The sequence below is a fragment of the Sapajus apella genome, unplaced genomic scaffold (assembly GCF_009761245.1).
Source record: "Sapajus apella isolate SASKATOON/1434 unplaced genomic scaffold, GSC_monkey_1.0 scaffold4, whole genome shotgun sequence".
Classification (NCBI taxonomy): domain Eukaryota; kingdom Metazoa; phylum Chordata; class Mammalia; order Primates; family Cebidae; genus Sapajus; species Sapajus apella.
This window is the reverse complement of record NW_022436944.1, coordinates 24,501,115-24,521,236: the sequence shown is the minus strand read 5'-3', so window position 1 is coordinate 24,521,236 and position 20,122 is coordinate 24,501,115. Positions and strand designations below refer to the sequence as shown.

The 20,122-nt window shown below is 37.3% G+C and overlaps 1 protein-coding gene across 5 annotated transcripts in view; it reads right to left on the bottom strand.

Annotated features, from left to right (window-relative positions):
* The window catches only part of ATR (ATR serine/threonine kinase), a 108,868-nt gene that overhangs the window by 66,826 nt on the left and 21,920 nt on the right, over positions 1 to 20,122 (bottom strand). For all 5 annotated transcript variants that reach the window (XM_032264380.1, XM_032264372.1, XM_032264355.1 and 2 more), the window contains 11 exons: positions 19,740 to 19,930; positions 18,819 to 18,971; positions 16,809 to 17,001; positions 16,302 to 16,564; positions 14,287 to 14,477; positions 14,104 to 14,204; positions 13,729 to 13,900; positions 10,351 to 10,521; positions 7,751 to 7,945; positions 6,013 to 6,198; positions 794 to 886 (listed from right to left, as the gene is read on the bottom strand). In XM_032264380.1, the coding sequence (XP_032120271.1) occupies positions 794 to 886; positions 6,013 to 6,198; positions 7,751 to 7,945; positions 10,351 to 10,521; positions 13,729 to 13,900; positions 14,104 to 14,204; positions 14,287 to 14,477; positions 16,302 to 16,564; positions 16,809 to 17,001; positions 18,819 to 18,971; positions 19,740 to 19,930 (1,909 nt within the window). The remainder of the gene's footprint in view (positions 1 to 793; positions 887 to 6,012; positions 6,199 to 7,750; positions 7,946 to 10,350; positions 10,522 to 13,728; positions 13,901 to 14,103; positions 14,205 to 14,286; positions 14,478 to 16,301; positions 16,565 to 16,808; positions 17,002 to 18,818; positions 18,972 to 19,739; positions 19,931 to 20,122) is intronic.

Sequence of the window (20,122 nt, the reverse complement as noted above, 5' to 3'; positions counted from 1 at the left end):
TCCTTAAGGTTATATAAAAAGGGGGAAATATAGACTGAAATAAAAGCTTCCATTCATAGGTGTTTTTTGTTTGTTTGTTTTTACTGCAATCTTACTGACTGCAGAGGTGGAAAGCAACATGAACTGTGACCAACATTTAACATTCTACTCCAGTCTACAGGCCAAAAATTTCCAGTGGTGGCCAACTTTTAGAGCAGTCATAATGACACTTCATTGTGGCACAACCATTTAAACATAAAATTGCTTTACATCATATTAACCTAAGATTTCTGGTGTTCAAAAACACCATGGGCCATGACCCACACCAGACCAGCCTGAACCAAGGAGAATCAATTATGCAACTATTGTTTGAGCTTTCAGTGATTGCTGGTCTCTTTTCTTCCAGTGCTGGGGTAGGTGCTGTGATGTGTGAGTTTGAAGCTACTGAGTTCATTAACTGGCTCTTAAGTACAGAGCCAATCTAGATGAATCTGAGCCAAAAGATTGATTCTGAGAATTTTTTTGAGTGCAAAATCAAGTTATGCCCAAAGCTATGCTCCTTATGCTTTCTGTTACACAGCCACAAGTTTCTTTTGGTTACTTTGGGTTGGGTGTTCTATCCCTCATAAACTAAATAAAACGAATACAATTCCAATTTATAGACTCTCAAAAAGCTTATATAAGTTGTTCAGCAATAGCAAATGTCATGTTTGGTTACTTCTCATCTTTGAATGTTTGTAGCTAGATGCAGAATTTATCTATATTCTGTATAAATTCTATTTTAGCACACCGGAACTCAACCACCACTACTTACCATTTTCTTATCTTCAATGCCAACACTGGAACTCAGTAACTGCATGTTAAAAAAGGCCAAAATGCCCAACAATTTGGGTTGTAAATAATCAGCCTAAGAAATAAAAAAATATATAAGCTTTATACAAACTGAATTTCTTATATTGACATTATAATTATTTAATTAATGTCATTTATATTTTACCTAACTAGATTAGCATATCAGAAACAAATACTTGGTGAATTAAGTTTCTCCAAAAGCATATATCTTCACATGCAGTATTTAAAGAAACTAATGAAATGGTTTATAGTCACCATGAAAACATATGATTTAACAGTACAGTACAATGAGAAAATGATGAGTTTTTTAATCATGGAGTGAGCTGCGGTGGGATCCTCAGGATCTGATTCATGTCAGGATGTAGAGTGGAGAGGAAAAGAAGAAAAGAATAGAGAAAGACTAGAAACTGTCCTTATTCTACGACATTTAGAGCTAAGGTAGAGAAGTACTTGATTAAGGAAAAGGTATCCTACCAGAATAATTATCTGACATAGGGGAAAAGTGGTACAAGATCATGGGCATCAAAAGCTGCAGGCTAGATATCATCATCCATGGCACTCTGGGTTTCCTGAAGTTTCCTCCCTCCCTCCCTTCCTTTCTCTTTTTCTTTCTTTTTTCTTAAACAGATTTCCTTCCTCCCTCCTTCCCTTTCTTTCCTCCTTTTTCTTTTTTCTTAAACAGAGTTCCTTCCTTCCTATTTCTTTCTTTCTCTCTTTTTTTCTTTTCTCTTCTGTTCTTTTCTTCCCCACCCCTCTCCAGGGTATCTGTCACCTAGGCTGGAGTGCAGTGGCACAATCACAACTCACTGCACTCTCAACCTCCTAGACTCAAGCAATCCTCCCAGCTCAGCCTCCCGAGGACCTGTGACTACAGGCACGCACCACCATGCCCAGCTAATTTTTTGTATTTTTTGTAGAGATGGGGTTTTCCGATGTTGCCCAGGCTGGTCTCAAACTCCTGGGCTCAAGCAATCCTCCTGCTTTGGCCACCCGTTGTGCTGGGATTACAGGCGTAAGCCACTGTGCTCGGCTGAGTTAATACTTTCTTAAGAGAAGGTCCTGGAGAAGAGGGCATGGGCTTTAAGTCAGCCAAATCTAGGTTTGAATCTTAATTTTGATGCTTCCTAATGTGTTATGTTCTATAAGTTACTTAATTCCTCCAAGTCTGTAAAGTGTGAACACTAAAAGCACCTACTGCGTAGAGTTATTGTAAAGGCTAAGTAAGATACCATTTATTAGCCATGTGCAGTGGCTCATGCCTATAATCCCAGCAATTTGGGAGGTCGAGGCAGGTGGATTACTTGAGCTCAGGAGTTTGAGATCAGCCTGGGTAACAGGGCAAAACCCTGTTTCTACAAAAAATTTAGCCAGGCATGGTGGCACGCACCTGTGGTCCCAGATAGGAGGCTGAGGTGGGAAGATCGCTTAAGCACAGAAGGCAGAGGTTGCAGTGAGCTGAGATTGTGCCACTGCAATCCAGCCTGACAGAGCAAGACCCTGCTTCAAAAAAAAAAAAAAAAAAAAAAAGATATCATTCGCTAAGCACTCAGTATATGGTTAAGTATTAAATCACTTTGTTCATATTACTACAAACTAAGAATGTGACCACACTGTAAAAAAGGATATTCTTCTATTTCATATCATTATGTACAGGAAGAAGAAAGAAGCAAACCAAAGAGCTGGGAATGAGTAGCAACTAAAGCATTTTGAACTCTGTAAGAAAGTTATACTGCTTGATGTTGAGGCGTCTGACTTAGGTATCTTCAGGTTCCATGCACTGCCAAGAAAAGGGTAGGATGGTATATGCTACCATACCACAGAGAGGAGTGAGGTATACTATAAGCCTCTCCAGATTAGACGTCAGGATAAATCTTTATCTTGCCCAGCACAGGAAATCATCTCATTTTTAAAACTTGAAATTGCATTTTGTCGTGCAAACTTCTGATTTAGATTGAGGCTCAACTTTAGCCTGGTAAGCCACAATTCACTAATTGTATAGTTCCAGTTTATGTTGCTTAAATAAAAAGCAAATAAAGATCACACAATCTATGTCAGCATTCCAATATTAAAGTTCTTGCATTCAGACAATTATTTGACTTTAACTATCTGTTACTCACCAAATACTTATTATGCCTAGAATCCTGTGCTGGGTACAGATGTACAAGATGAGCAAAGTCGTTCTCTCTCATTAGCTTACATGTAGACTAGTATGAATGGAAGACACTAAATAAGTATGTAAACAAAGCTGTATTAATGCTATCAGAAAATAAACATGATCCTGTGATAAACAAGAAATAGGGTAAGGGAGTTGAGACAGGGCTTTCAGGAAACTCTTGGAATGTAAAGAATGAGAAAGATCCAGGAGATTATTCCAAGTGAAGAGACCAACCAGGCAAAGGCCTCGAAGCAGGAAAAAGCTTGGCATGTTTAAGAAACACAAAGGAAATCATGTTGAAATATAGGGAGAAAGGAAGAAAAGAGTTGTACCATGTGAGAATAGAAAGGTAGTAGGAAGGTAGGCAGATCATGTATGGCCTTACAGATTTTATGTTAAAAGAAAAAAAAAAAAAAGATATCATTCACTAAGCACTTAGTATATGGTTAAGTATTTTGTTCATATTATTACAAACTGAGAATGTGACCGCTCTGTAAAGAATTTCATATTTTTACGTAAAGGCAGAAGAAAGGAAAACCATAGAAGGAATTTAATCAGGGGAATGATATGAGTTTGTAAAAAGAGCACTCCAAAGGCTGTGTAAATAATTAATTGTAGAGAGGGAAAGATGAAAGGACAGAACCATTAGGAGGCATTCACAATTGTCCCAAGAAAGATGATGGTTGTGTAACAGTGGTGGCGGAAGAAATGAAAGGATATATTTTGGAGAGACTTAATAAAATTTGCCAGTTTGATTATAAAAGGAAATGGACGGTTCACAAATGCTTCTCAGGTTTTGACTCACGCAAGTGGGTAGATTGTGGTACCATTACTGAGATGGGTAAGACTGGGAGAAAAGCAGGTTAGAAACGGAAAATAAAGATTTCTAATGAACATAATATACTTGGAATTGTTTGAGATGCTTATAAGACATGAGAGTAGAGATGACAGAATGGTAAACATCTCTGTTTGCCATCCTCTCTCACCCTCAGGTTCATTCTCTGCCACCCTCTGCCCTGCTTCGTGCCTGGGAGACTGACCAGACCGGATTACTTAGGATCCCTTGCCCTCCGGCTTTCCACTGAATTCAGTCAGCAGGAAACACCACTAGAACAGAGGGTAGGAGGATAGAGTATGGTATTCATATTTCCTGTTCTGTCTGTGTTTTGAGGTTCTTCTGGCAGTGGCTACATTCCTCTAAAATGAGAGGACCACCCTCATGGTCCTGGCTCTCAATCAGCTTCTAGTAACACTATTTCTTCCCCTTTCCCAGAACTAAGTGGGGCATTAAGTTTTCTGCTGTTTGTAGTCCCTGGGTTCCTTAACATTCCTTGCTGATTCTCTTAACTTTGCCATGTCACTAAAAGTAGCCCCTTTGTTAAACTATTTCCACGTAAACATTTGTGTGTATGCCATCTGTTTCCTCCCAGGACCTAACCTATATAAAACCACAAGTCCAAAGCTCAGAGGCAGTCTGGACTGAAATTTCAAAATATAACTCATTTTAAAGAAAGAGATCAAAGAACATCATTAAAGGAGAGAATGACGACTGAGGAAAAAGAGCCAGTTAGATAGTCCTGAGTTACTCTAACATTTAGAGGATAAAGTATATAATGTACAGAGAAAAAGCCAGTAAAGAAGACTAAACATGAGTGAAAGGTGAAGCAAAAAAGAAAATTAAGACAATGTGGTATCACAGATGCCACATAGGAAAGGATGGCCAATTGTATTGAATGATACTGAAAGGTTGAATAAGGTAGGACAGAGAAGTGACTATGAGATTTAATAGCCAAGAAGAATGAGGGTGACCCTGACAAAAGGAATTTCATAGAATAATGAGAACAGAGCCAGACTAGAATAGGAAATGAGAAAGCCAAGATAAACACCTCTCTTAACGAATTTATGCCCAGAGTTTCATTATTGGAACGCTAAGCTTGTAGGAGTTATTTACATCCCACTGCTCACGGTCATCACCAAGATCTGATTTTTCACAAAAAATATTTTGCAACCTCTGGCATAAATGGGTTAAGATATTTTCCCGGCTGGGCGCGGTGGCTCACGCCTGTAATCCCAGCACTTTGGGAGGCCGAGGAGGGTGGATCACGAGGTCAAGAGATCGAGACCATCCTGGTCAACATGGTGAAACCCCGTCTCTACTAAAAATACAAAAATTGGCTGGGCATGGTGGCGTGTGCCTGTAATCCCAGCTACTCAGGAGGCTGAGGCAGGAGAATTGCCTGAACCCAGGAGGCGGAGGTTGCGGTGAGCCGAGATGGCGCCATTGCACTCCAGCCTGGGTAACAAGAGCGAAACTCCGTCTCAAAAAAAAAAAAACAAAAAACAAAAACAAACAAACAAACAAAAAAGATATTTTCCCAATAGTCCCTTAAGTCTCTTATAGGAAAGAGGGCAGTTGAAAAGAAAAAGTAGTAATTCAATTCTGAGGATTTATATATTTTTTAAGATAAACAGTAAAGTGATTTCAAATACAAATTTATGGTAGGGAAATAGTTTAAAAAGAGAACATATTTTCTAACTTCCCTTCTAACCAACAATGGAGTAAACTATAGTTAGAACTAAAAAGTTTAGTCTATTGAGCTAAGAAAAGAGTAGCTGGAGGGGCAGGGTGAGAAGAGAGCTACAAACATATTCTAATATACATGTAATTTAAAAGTAGTAAAGAAAAATAAACTTCAATATTTTTATTCAGTGAAAAAATAAAATCTACTAAAATCACTTAAAAGTCCATATTTTTCAATGCTAATATATGTTGTTAATGCCCTAAGTATGTAAATATGTAAATAAAGTTGTGATAATGCTATAAGAAAATAAACATGATCTTATGTTCATGATCTTGTGCAAGTAACCATGCAATTCAAATCAACCTTTTCAAAATAAAAGTGCCAACTTAAAATTTAAACAAATTGCTAGTAGCCAGAAAATTACCAAAAAATTGTTTCTTCAACTACGTAATTAAGCTGCAAAAGGAAGAAAAACAAACAAACCTCATAGAACATATTTCCTACCATCAGTTCAGGTGATATGATATCTCTTGGGCCCTGATATGGATCATCACTGGATGCAAATGAGGCAAGTATTGATAAACCATTGAAAACCTGTTGATAGTGTTCTCCAATACGCAGCAACAATTCATTATGCAATCCTTGGAAATCTTGTCGCAACAGGCTCCCCAGTTCAATTTCTGTTTCATTCTAACCCAAAGACACATTAAAAAAAGTTTTTTCTTCATACTAACATCATGGAAATAAGTATATTGATTTTAACATGCTATTAGTACATCAGGAGCTCTAGATCAGATAACAGGATTTACTAATGGTATTAAGAAAAGGCATTGGAAAAAATTCTAATCTTATTCTATCCTGGTAGGTCTACCATGGATTATATGTAATGAAGAGAAGTGATCCAACTTTATTTAGAAATAAAATATTAAAAAGCAAGTCCTAGTTTTCTCCAAGGTCTTATAATATCATCACCTCATTAATGGGGACACATAACACTGGGAGGAAATGTAGTATAGTGGCTTACAGCAGTCTTTCTGTTCAGATTGCTTTAAATTCCAGCTGTCATTTATTAGTTACGTTGACTTGGACAAGTTACTCTCTGCCTTAGTTTCCTTAGCTACAAAACAAAACCAAAAGAATAGTACCTGTGGCTAGACATGTTAGTTCACACCTGTAAACCCAGCACTCTGGGAGGCAGAGGCAGGTGGATCACTTGTGGCCATGAGTTGGAGACCAGCCTGGCCAACATGGTAAAATCCCACCTCTACCAAAAATACAAAAATTAGCTGGGCCTGGTTACAGACACCTGTAATCCCAGCTACTCAGGAGGCTGAGACAGGAGAATCACTTGAACTCGGGAGGTGGAGGTTGAAGTGGCCGAGATCACACCACTACACTCGAGCCTGGGCTACAAGCAAAACTCCATCACAAATAATAATAATAATAATAATAATCATAGTACCTTTATTTCATTGGGTAACTGTGAGGATTACATGAAATGATCCATATCAATTATTTAGCTCAATTTCTGACATGCAGTAAATATTCCATAAACACTATCATACTATGTTTGCAATATACAGATGTATCATACTTTCTCAAGATAAATATATATTTGATATTCACTAACTCTCATGTAAACAGAGATTTGCTACTGGCATATATTATGAAACAAATGAAGTAAATTAACATCAGAAAAAACAGTAAAGCTATATGCATATTTCTAATAGTTTTCCTGTTCCCATGTAGTTTCATATTCCTCAGAGATATTTTGTTAATATGACACCAAAAAAAGCAGCACAGGCTACAATTTTAAATGTAAAAACTAGCAAAAAAGCTGGAGCAAACTGTAATCAGAGCACTAAGTAACTAAATTAATACAGACATTATACTACATTTGAAGGTGGATGCCTCTTACTTAATTGAAGGTATAATTAAGTGTCTATCATCAGTCAACTTATAACTCCAATCAACTGAAAAGTATTGAAATAGGCTGAGAACCTCTCCTATGAAAGAATGACTATCATATTCCATTATGGTGAAATGATCAAAGAAAACAACAAAAGGAGAATTCTATTGAATATGCTCTCAGGACAAAGATTATTTAATATAACAACATTTAAATTTATATTTTTCTAGGATAGGCTATAAATTATTCACCTTCCTTCCTAGAAGAATGTTACATCTTTTGTATAATGCTAATTTATATAAAAAAGTAAAACATACAGAAATATTTAATTACCTTCAGATAATGAAGGGCACGTTCTAATTCATCTTTGGAACAAGAACAGACCAAATGAGAAAAAATATATTTGAAGTTGTTTATTAAAATCTCTCTACGATTGACATTTAATTGTTTTCCTAAAGTTCGAATGAGAGCAGAAGCTGCAGGGCTTGCTTTGGCAGCAAGATCAGGTAGTAGAACTTGTAATGTCCTCTGAAAAAGAACACAACAATTATCAAAAAGTACATTTGTCTGGGTGAAAACAATATTCACATAAGCTCCGTGCAAAAATATTTTTAAACGCCACACAAATTTGAAGTCCATGTATGACTTATATTTGAATTCAGATTAACCATTTATTCACTCAAATGATATTTACTGAGTAATTTACTATGATTCAGGCACTGCACATAGCAGTAAACAAAATAGGCAAGGCACCTGATAGCACAGATCTTACATTGTAAAAAGGGAGAGAAACAGACAATAAAAAACAAATGTAAAACTAAAAGAGATAATTTCTCAGGAGTATGTATTAAAATATACTTATATTCTAAGGTAGAAATTACAAATCTGAAGTATTACTTGAACTAACTTGTATTTAAAGAATAAGCAAGAGTAACCATAAATGCAATTTTTAAAGACAATTTTTACATTTAAGAGTTGATGCTGTGGCCGGGCGCGGTGGCTCATGCCTGTAATCCCAGCACTTTGGGAGGCCGAGGCGGGTGGATCACGAGGTCAAGAGATCAAGAGCATCCTGGTCAACATGGTGAAACCCCGTCTCTACTAAAAATACAAAAAAAATTAGCTGGGCATGGTGGCGCGTGCCTGTAGTCCCAGCTACTCAGGAGGCTGAGGCAGGAGAATTGCCTGAACCCAGGAGGCGGAGGTTGCGGTGAGCCGAGATTGCGCCATTGCACTCCAGCCTGGGTAACATGAGTAAAACTCCGTCTCAAAAAAAAAAAGAATGAAGAAAAGGAAACAGGGCCTCAGAGAAATGAGAGACATCATTAAGTGCATCGACATATATGTAATGGTAGTACCAGAAGGAGAGGGTAGAGAAAGGAACAGGAAAAAAATACTTAAAGAAATAGTGGCTGAAAACTTCCCAGATTTGATGAGAAACATTCATCTAAACATTCAAGAAGCTCAACAAATTCCAGGTAGGACAAACTCAGCCAGGTGCAGTCACTCACACTTAGAATCCCAGCACTTTGGGAGGCTGAGGCAGGTGTATCACTTGAGACCAGGAGTGCAACCATCCTGGTCAACATGGTGAAACCCCGTCTCTACTAAAAATACAAAAAATTAGCTGGGCATGGTGGTGCGTGCCTGTAATCCCAGCTACTCAGGAGGCTGAGGCAGGAGAATTGCCTGAACCCAGGAGGCGGAGGTTGCGGTGAGCCGAGACCACGCCATTGCACTCCAGCCTGGGTAACAAGAGTGAAACTCCATCTCAAAAAAAAAAAGAGTTGATGTTGTAATATACATAAAAAGAACTTTTAACACACACATCATCCCAATACTGCAACAATTCTTTTCATTTTTGTCTATTCCTTTAAGATGTTTTTAATAAAATACATACAAAATCCAAAGATAAGAGAAATGGCCTTACATTTATTCATTCTACATGTACTTATTACATGTCAGTTACTATCCTAAGCACTGGAGATGTGATCGTGAACAAGACCGAGGTTCTGCCCTCAGAGACACTTATATGGTACTTGTGTCTTACTTTTCAACTTAATATTAACATTATAAGATTGTTGTAATATTATAAGGCAGCTTCCTCAATGTTGTAATACTTTATGATATTAATGGTTAGATAAAATCCACCGACCTAAAATTAAGACATTTAGTTTCTCTGAGGGTTTTGCTTTTGTTTTGTTTTGCTACTTGGATAATGTTATAATAAACATCTTTGCTTTTTGATTCCCAGAATAGAATGACTGAATGAAAAGGTATGCATGTTTTATGGTCCTTCCCACATACTATCATATTTCCGTGCGGTATTTGACCAATTTATAAGAAATTTATGTTTGTTAAACTATAGTAATAATGTAGGGAAAAATTCTGTATGAATTGCTATTATTATAATTTATTAATTAAAAGCAACAGTAAACTTTGCCTTTGGGTAAAGGTAAAAAGATAATCTATTTCATCACCTTTTAAACCTCAGCCCCAATTTCTTTTCTCTTTTTTTTTTTTTTCCTGAACACAAGTGGTACAAAATTATTTTTCTGAACCCAATGACTTGTCAAACGCTTCCCAAACCACTCCATACTATAAAATATGTCATGGTAGACCATCTATATCACTATAGTTTTATACTTTATTATTCCAGCCCTTTAGGAATAGAAATAATCATCTTAGACTTCGAATTACCAACAGAACTAATCACAGCACCAAAGACATAAGGGCTCAAATAGTTAACTGCATTGATTAGCATTATTCAATTATTATTAACTTTTCAGGACAGCTAACCATAAAGAACAATGACTCAAACAAACTTAAGTTTTACAGTGTAAGCAGTAATCTCCTATCAAAGTCAAAATCTAGAATGGAATGAACAAAATACTGAATTGGAAATTTCAAGTGAACTCTATGCTGCAACTTACAGTAAGAAAACGATTAAGATCAGGAAAGTCAAAAACGTTGGCAATTTCAGACAAGGTATTTAAAGCCATTTCTCTCTGGTGAGCCACATCTTGTTTTCGCATGTCAGCATTCTGGCATGGAGTACTCGGAAGTGCTGTCATTTGACTGGAGTGAAGGGATTCTACCAAAAACTAGAGAAAAAACCATTTTATTGTTAGTTTTCACACAAAGAAAAAATTTTAACTAATACTTTTTAAGCTACCATAGAGGGCAGCATCAAATAGTATTCTACATTACCTGAATTGGTTCATTCAATTTTTATAACAACCTTAATGAGGTAGATTATGTCATAATCTGCCTTTTACAGATGACATAATCAGGCTTAGTTTAAAAACTTGAATATCATGCTAAGGATTACACCACAAATAAATTCAGTATTTTAGCATAACCTAACTTTTCAGCCATTAATTGAATATATTTAAAAGAAAGTGTCATATAACATAATACCAAGGCATAAAAGAGTTTACTATCACTAAAAAGGCTATATACATCATTATAAGATGATTTTCTTCCTCCCCAATTTATAACCTGTATCTTCAGACCAATATCCTAAAATAAAATAGCAAGATTTCAGCTCTATTAAATAAACTAAATACATCCTTTTTAGCAATAATTTTTTTTTTTAATTTGAGATGGAGTCTCTTTCTGTCACCCAGGCTGGAACACAGTGGTATGATCTCAGCTCACTGCAAACTTCACCTCCTGGATTCAAGTGATTCTCCTGCCTCAGCCTCCCAAGTAGCTGGGATTAAAAGTGCCCACCACCATGCCTGGCTAATTTTTGTGTTTTTTTTTTTTTTTTTTTGGAGACAGAGTTTCACTCTTATTACCCAGGCTGGAGTGCAATGGCGCGATCTCGGCTCACCGCAACCTCCGCCTCCTAGGTTCAGGCAATTCTCCTGCCTCAGCCTCCTGAGTAGCTGGGATTACAGGCATGCACCACCATGCCCAGCTAATTTTTTGTAGTTTTAGTAGAGACGGGGTTTCACCGTGTTGACCAGGATGGTCTCGATCTCTTGACCTCGTGATCCACCCGCCTCGGCCTCCCAAAGTGCTGGGATTACAGGCGTGAGCCATTTTTGTGTTTTTAGTAGAGATGGGGTTTCACTATGCTGGTCAGGCTGGTCTTGAACTCTTGACCTCAGGTGATTTGCCCACCTCAGCCTTCCAAAGTGCTAAGATTACAGCTGTAAGCCACCACGCCCGGCCTTAACAATAATTTTTTAAAGCAAACACAGTGCTTTCTTTTTTAAACCAGGCACAATGGCTCATGACAGTAATCCCAGCACTTTCAGAGGCAGAGGTGGGAGGATAATTTGAGGCCAGGAGATCAAGAGCAGCCTGCGCAAAATAGGAAGACCTCATCTCTTTAAAAAAAAAAAAAAAAATTAGCCAGGTGTGGTGGTGCACACCTGTAGTCCCAGCTACTTGGGAGGCTTAAGTAGGAGGGTCTCTAAGCCCAGGAGTTAGAGGCGTCAGTGAGTTATGATCATGCCACTCCATGATCACTGTATGTTGCCTGGACAACAGAGCAAAACTTGGTCTCTAAGAAATGTTTAAAAAAGAAAATAAAACTTTTAAAAAGCAAACAAATGGAACAGATTAGAGAACTTAGAAGTAAGAAGACACACCTACAACCATCTGGTTTTGACAAACCTGACAAAGACAAGCAATGGGGAAAGGATTCCCTATTTAATAAATGGTGCTGAGGTAACTGGCTAGCCATATGCAGAAAATTGAAGCTGGACTCCTTCTTCACACCATATACAAAAATTAACTCAAGATAGGTTAAAGGCTTAAAACTCTAGAGAAAATCTAGGCAATACCACTTAGGATATAGGCACAGGCAAAGATTTCATCACAAAAACACCAAAAGCAATTTCAACAAAAGCAAAAATTGACAAATAGGATCTATTTAATCTCAAGAGCTTCTGCACAGCAAAAGAAACAATCATCAGAGTGGACAACCCACAGAATGGGAGAAAAATATTGCAATCTATTCATCGGACAGAGGTCTAATATCCAGAGTCTACAAATAACTTAAACAAATTTACAAAAAAAAATCCCAAATAGCCCCATTAAAAAGTGGGCAAAGGACATGAAAACACTCTTCTACAAAGAAGACATACAGGCAGCCAGCCAACAAACAGGAAAAAAACTTATCACTGATCATTAGAGAAACACAAATCAAAACTACAATGAGAGACCATCTCAGGCCAGTCAGAATGGCTATTATTAAAAAGTCAAAAAATAGATGCTGGCAAGGTAGCAGAAAAAAAGGAACACTTTTATACTATTGGTGGGAGTGAAAATTAGTTCAACCATTGTGGAAGACAGTGTGGCAATTCCTCAAAGACCTAGAGGCAGAAATAACATTTGACCCAGCAATCCTGCTACTGGGTATATACCCAAAGGAATATAAATCATTCTATAATAAAGATATATGCACATGTATGTTCACTGCAGCACCATTCACAATAGCAAAGTTGACTAGGCACAGTGGCTCATGCCTCTAATCCTAGCACTTTGGGAGGCCGAGACGGATGGGTGGCTTGAGGTCAGAAGTTTGAGACCAGCCTGGCCAACATGGTGAAACCTTAGCTCTACTAAAAATACAAAAATTAGCCAGGCATGGTGGCAGGCACCTATAATACCAGCTACTCAGTAGGCTGAGGCAGGAGAATCACTTGTACCTGGGAGGTGGAGGTTGCAGTAAGCCAAGATCACACCATTGCACTCCAACCTGGACAACAGAGTAAAACTCTGTCTTGATAAAAAAAAAAAAAAAAAAAAAAAAAAAGCAAAGTCATGGAATTAACCTCAATGCCCATCAGTGGTAGACTGGATAAAAAAAATGTGGTACATATATACCATGGAATACTATACTGCCATAAAAAGGAGTAAAGATCATGTCCTTTGCAGGGACATGGATGGAATTGGAAGCTATTATCCTCAGCAAACTAACACAGGAGCAGAAAACGAAACACCACATGTTCTCACTTATAAGTAGGAGCTGAATGATGAGAACTCATGGACACATGGGGGGAACAACATACACTGGGGCGTATCAGGTGAGTAGGAGAATGGAGAGTATCAGAAATAATAGCTAATGGATGTTGGGCTTATACCTAGGTGATGGGATGACCTGTGCAGCAAACCACCATGGTACATGTTTACCTATGTAGCAAACCTGTACATGCTGCAATATACCCCTGAACTTAAAATAAAAGTTGAAGAAGAAAAAAAAAGCAAAATAAAACACATATAAATTTCTTCTTTTTTGTAACTCTTAAAAAGTACTGCTATTGCCTATAGTCAAAACAAATGCTGACTCTTACCTGACAGATGGGTTTCTTATACTGGCTGAAAAAATTTTGCAGTTTAACACTTTTAGCTGCAACCAGAGCTCTAATTTCTGTGTATGCTGCTCCAGAGACAGATGCTGACTTGGATAACAAACAATGTAATAAGTGCAAGAGTGCAAAAGGTACCAAATCTCCTTTTGCGGCCCTAAAATTACAAACAACATACATATGAATACATATATATATATATAAAATCAATGTCCAAGAAACAAATGGAAGTCTATAAATAAATGCATGTTGACTCAAATTTTGACTATAAATCTCATATCGCCATTTTTAACACCAAGCAAATAAAAAAGGAGAATGGCCAAAATAAATAAGGAAAAATATAAATGCTGCCAAGTATACCTTCCAATATCCCCTGTTGTAAGAATTAAGGTATCCTTCAACTCATTATTTCTTGATATTTGGGCATGTGTGTATGCTTCTTTCATTCTTAAGACAAAAAGCTAGAACAATAAAATTAACTGGTTAAAGAAATTTTTAGAGCTAGGTTGATGTAAACCCAAATGTTAAAAAAAAATTATCAACCTCTTTTATAAATCCATCTTCAGACTCCAGGGATTCCAATATATGCTTGATATTTCCACTAAAAGCCACTCTAACATCTTTGTCTGGATCTTCCATTAAATTTAATAAAGTTCCAAGAACTGTTTTTACATCTGTTTCATCTTCTCTAAAATCAAGATGCTTACAAAGATGATGTAGATTATCTATGAAAGCTGAAGGACAAGGGTATACAATACTTAATTTAACATATTAAATGTCAAAGTTGTACTGTAAAAAAACTGTCAACAAATAATATGCCACAAAGAATCCTAAGTTCTCTTATAATGCCATTGTTTCATATTTAAGTATGTATAGCACACAGAATTTTAGAAAATTAAAAGGGATACTTATAAATTAAAATTTATATTTAATAAATGTTGCATATATTTTTTTTTTTTTTTTTGAGACAGGGTCTTGCTCTGTCACCCAGGCTGGAGTGCAGTGGTAGGATCATGGCTCACTGTAGCATGTACTCAACTTCCCAGGTTCAAGTGATCCTCCCACCTCAGCCTCCCGATTAGTTGGGACCACAGGCATGCACCATCATGCCTGCCTAATTTTTGTATTTTTTGTAGAGATGGGGTTTCACCATGTTACCCAGACTGGTCTTGAACACCTGAACTCAGGCAATCCACCTGTCTCAACCTCCTGAAGTGCTGGGGATATAGGCAGGTGCCACTGCACTCAGCCTGCAAATAATTTAAATCTAAAATAATTTCCAGAATTGTTATAAAATAGCAAGTCTCTTTCATATTTTGTAGACCAGTATATGTTACCAAGATAGACTTAAAACACATTGCAGACCAGGAGTGGTGGCTCATACCTGTAATCCCAACACTTTGGGAGGCCAAGGCAGGAGGATCACTTGAAGCCAGGAGTTCAAGACTGGTCTGGGCAACAAAGTGAGATTCCTCTCTACAAAAAATTTAAAAATTAGCTGGGTGTAGTGGCACATCCTATGGTCCCAGCTACTCAGGAGGCTGAGGTGGGAGGATCACTTGCTGGGAGGTCAAGGCTGCAGGCTGCAGTGAGCCATGATCACGCCACTGCACTCCAGCCTGGGCAGCAGAGCAAGACCCTGTCTCTTAAAAAAAAAAAAAAAGAAAGGCTGGGTGTGGTAGCTCATGCCTGTAATCCCAGCACTTTGGGAGGCCAGAGTGGGTGGATCACCTGAGGTCAAGAGTTTGAGACTAGCCTGACCAACAACACGGTGAAACCCTGTCTCTACTAAAAATCCAAAAACTAGCTGCGCGTGGTGGCACATGCCTGTGATCCCAGCTACTCGGGAGGCTGAGGCAGGAGAATCACCTGAACCCAGGACGCGAAAGTTGCAGTGAGCTGAGATCACGCTATTGTACTCCAGCCCGGGCAACAAGAGTGAAACTCCATCTCGGGAAGTGAAAAAAAGAAAAGCACATTTCTAAAGAGGATCTTAGCTTTATTGTGAACCTTATATTACAAGATTTAGGGAGTACTTTCCATCACTTTGAAAACTTGAGAACAAGTTTCAACTTGCTACCTAAACAAATTTATCTTCTACGTATTTTTAGAAATCTCATGCTCCCTAAAAGCTTATACTCCATTACCACTGGAAAGTGGCCAAGAAGATACGCTCTATAGTTCTCAGTTGGGCAAAGTAATCTAACTATTTGAAGTTCTCAAGGTCCAAGGTGGTAACTGCGGACACATTAAGAAGGTCTCTGGTATCACTAAAGAAGATATAGAATACTGAATCTTACAATATTGAAACAACCATCAGGTATGCCCCATTTAGGTTGTCAAATCACAAGAGTATTCAAAAAATCCCCAAATCACTTCTCCTGTGGGTTCTACGATCTAATACCAGTTATCCCATTTATAAGTAATCAATACAAAGCACTGAATCTATCAGGCATGTAACTTCCTAGTTTTTCAAGGCTTCAGCCTAATTCTTTTACTGATTTGAAAAACAGAGCTTAAATGGGTTTTAAAATATTAAATAAGTCATAATCACTCACCAAGTTTCACTGGACTAGGTGTTTTTTTTTTCAGTAGAAAAAGGAAAGGCTTGCAAACAGAAGCTTTTAGTGGAGAAGATGAACATTCATGTTGAGAAGTGGCTTTCAAGTTCCTACAGAAGAGGTCCACATGTCCATGTTCAGAGAAAGGTTCTGTTAAAGAACTTGTCAGATAAAACATGCCATCAAGAGTACAGACAAGCTGACCAAGTATAGAAGCAAATTCTTTCTTGACAATGTCAGAATCATCTTTGACTTTATCTCTGGGGGGGTAAAAAAAGAAAAAGACTAAACCTTCTTGCCTAATTTTGTGGTATAAATAGTCTTGCTTAATTTAGGACTAAGGTACTGGTAAAACAAAGTCCAGAAAGAAAAAATGTTAAATTCTAAAACTAAAACAACATTTACTTTACGTATTCAACAATAAACATAACTTTGCATATATAGCCAGAGAATTATGATCTTTCCAATTGAGTAATATATTCAAATTAAAATCTTAGTACATACATAAGAATCTTGGGAATTCTGTTACAAGAATTCTGCTCCTGCAACAAGATAAAAAATCCACGAACACAACTAGCCCGGATTACTTCATGGGAGCTCTGCAGGGCCCAGTTGTAAACTGCTGTTCTCCATTCAAGGAATATTCTTCTTGGAAACAGAGTTAGAAGAAACACACATCGTGACTGTGCCTGTGGTGCTGAAAAAAATTAAGTTTATTAAACAAGATTTTTACTAATGTTAATTTTACGTATACACATATACACACATACATATAGAAGTAACATTTGTGTATATATATATATATATAAAATAAAAGTCAATTAACTCCAAGACATTTTTTTTCCCTAGATAGCAAAAATTTTGAAGTCTGCTAAGTATCAGTGAGGATGTGGAACTCTCATACTCTGCTAATAGGAGTGTAAACTGGCATATCTTTGGAGAACAAAACAGCAGAAAAGAGGTGAAGATGTGTAAACTCTATAACCCAACAATACTACTCCTAGGTGGACAGATATGTTAAAATAGTGCTTCTCAAACTTTGATATGCATATGAATCACCTATCTTGTTAAAATGTAGATTCTGATTCAGTAGGTCTGGGTGGAGCATGAGATTCTCCATTTCTTTCTTTCTCTCTCTCTTTTTTTTTTTAATGTGCTCTCTCAGCAGAAATCAGGGATGCTCCATTTCTAACAAGTCCCTAAATGGTGGCAATGCTACTGGTCTGTGGACCATACTTTTCAAACAGCAAGGCCTTAGGATGACTAAAGAATCATTTATGAAAGTATTCATTTAAATTTTGCTTATAATTGTGAAAAGTTGGAAACAACCTGATTGTCCACCAATAGGAGGTCTGATAGTGTCTAGCCGTACATCTAGCTACTATTCGGAAGTTTAAATAAAATACTAGAGTTACCCATATCACCATGGGATAAGTCTCATAAAGATTAAACCATAGAGGGACAATGGGCTTCCATCGTATCTCTAATATTTTTATTTCTTTTTTAAAAAAAAATTCATGAAGAGAGGGAAGGGTGAAATGAAACTGACTTCAAAAGACTTTAATGGTTTTATTTCTTTTTTCTTTTGTTTTTGAGACAGTGTCTCATTCTGTCGCCCAGGCTGGAGTGCAGTAGCATAATCTTGGCTCACTGCAACCTCTGCCTCCTGGTTTCAACAGATTCTTGTATCTCAACATCCCTAGTAGCTGGGACTACAGGCACAAACCACCATGCCTGGCTAATTTTTGTATTTTTAGTAGAGACAGGTTTTGTCATGTTGGCCAGGCTGGTCTCAAGCTCCTGACCTCAAGTGATACGTATGCCTTGGCCTTCCAAAGTGCTGGGACTATAGACGTGAGCCTCTGTGCCTGGAGTAATGTTTTTATTTCTTAATCTGAGAAGCTGGTATAAGAATTTTTGGTGTATTGTTCTTTTTAAAATATTTCTCAAATATTTCCTAATTTTACTAATAAATATAAAAATATGTACAGAAACACCGCAAATGTTTTACAGAAAGGAAATGGGATATATGGGGCAGGCTTTTATAGGTGGTACTTTTTATGTACCTAACTCCCTTCTGAATTATTAAAAATGTACCTGCTCTCTTATTGAAAAAATATAAGTGATAGGTGTTAGAAGTCCTATATAGAGATGAGTTAAATCACACGGAGCAACGGCTGAGCATGGCGGCTCACGCCTGTAATCTTAGCACTTTGGAAGGCTGAGGTGGGCAGATCACTTGAGGTCAGGAGTTTGAGACCAGTCTGGCCAAGAGGGTGAAACCCCATCTCTATTAAAAATACAAAAAATAGCTGAGAATGGTAGTGGGCACCTATAATCCCAGCTACTCAGGAGGCTGAGGTAGGAAAATTGCTTGAACTCAGGAGACAGGGGTTGCAGCAAGCCAAGATCGTGCCACTGCACTCTAGCATGGGTGACAGAGTAAAACCAGTCTCAAAAACGAATAAATAAATTAAATAAACCACATACAAACATATTCTTGTGAACACTTACAATAGCTATCTGAAATCCTCCGGCTTAATGTTAGAAGACTAGTGGCAAATGTGGTCAACTTTAAACAGCCATCATCAGAATGGGAATAAATCCATGGAAGTGAGAGCATTCCACACAAATCTTCCAGAATATGATCTTCAAATGAGCTGTTTACTACAGAAGCACAAAATAAGTCATTAATTATAACTTTTCCTGAATCATTTCTCTTTTAAATGAAAATACAGACATGTAAAATATCAAGTGCTATCATAATGATCATTCGCTAAGCACAAATTCTTAACACAGAGACTCATAAATTATGGTCTGAGGTCTGTGAACCCAAAGAAATTAAATGTGACTTTATAAAAATATATATCTATGCCTTTTTTTAGACGGAGTCTTGCTCTTTCACCAGGCTGCAGCGCAGTGGCATGATCTCAGCTCACTGCAACCTCCATTTCCCAGATTCAGGCAATTCCCCTGCCTCAGCCTCCTGAGTAGCTGGGACTACAGACACCCGCCACCACATCCGGCTAATTTTTTGTATTTTAATAGACACGGCGTTTCACCATGGCCAGGATGGTCTCAATGTCCTGACATCATGATCCACTTGCCTTGGCCTTCCAAAGTGCTGGGATTACAGGTGTGAGTCACCACTCCTGGCCATATCTATGTCTTTTTTAAAGAAGAATTGCAGCATTCCTTAAATTCCCAAATCAGAAAGCTTTAAAGTTATAATTTCTATTGACTAAAGAATAAATCAAAATATTATGCAAATAAATTTGCAATTCAGAAATTATTGACAAGTTTAATAGAACTGAAATCAAGAAAAAACTTCTGGGTATTCCAAACACACATTTAGGGTTCAGGCAAAAAAGAAAGCATATTTCTATACTGATTATCTTTAAAAGTTATTCTGATCTATTGCTTATTTGTACTCACCTTGCATATAAATCAAAGCATCATAAATTTTCACCACCTTATCAACAGTTGCCTCCAGGTCTGGTTTCTGAACAGATTCTAACAAACTTCTACAGCTTTTAAGCACTTTTGTGTAAAAATCCAATGACATCCAAGTTATCACTACGGAAGGTTTCTTCTTGGATTTATGTTGACAGTCCTTGAACTTATGGCTGCAGTAAGTACATTTTGTTAAAGACATTGGAATTAAGATGAATTTTGTTATAGTCAAACATAAAATTGTAGTAAAGCCGAAAGAAATTATGAGCACAAAATTTATATACAATTTAAAGTAAATATGCAAATCAAGTAATATGTCACTATTATTTTAGGTTTAATCTATTTATGTCAGCTTAAATCACTCT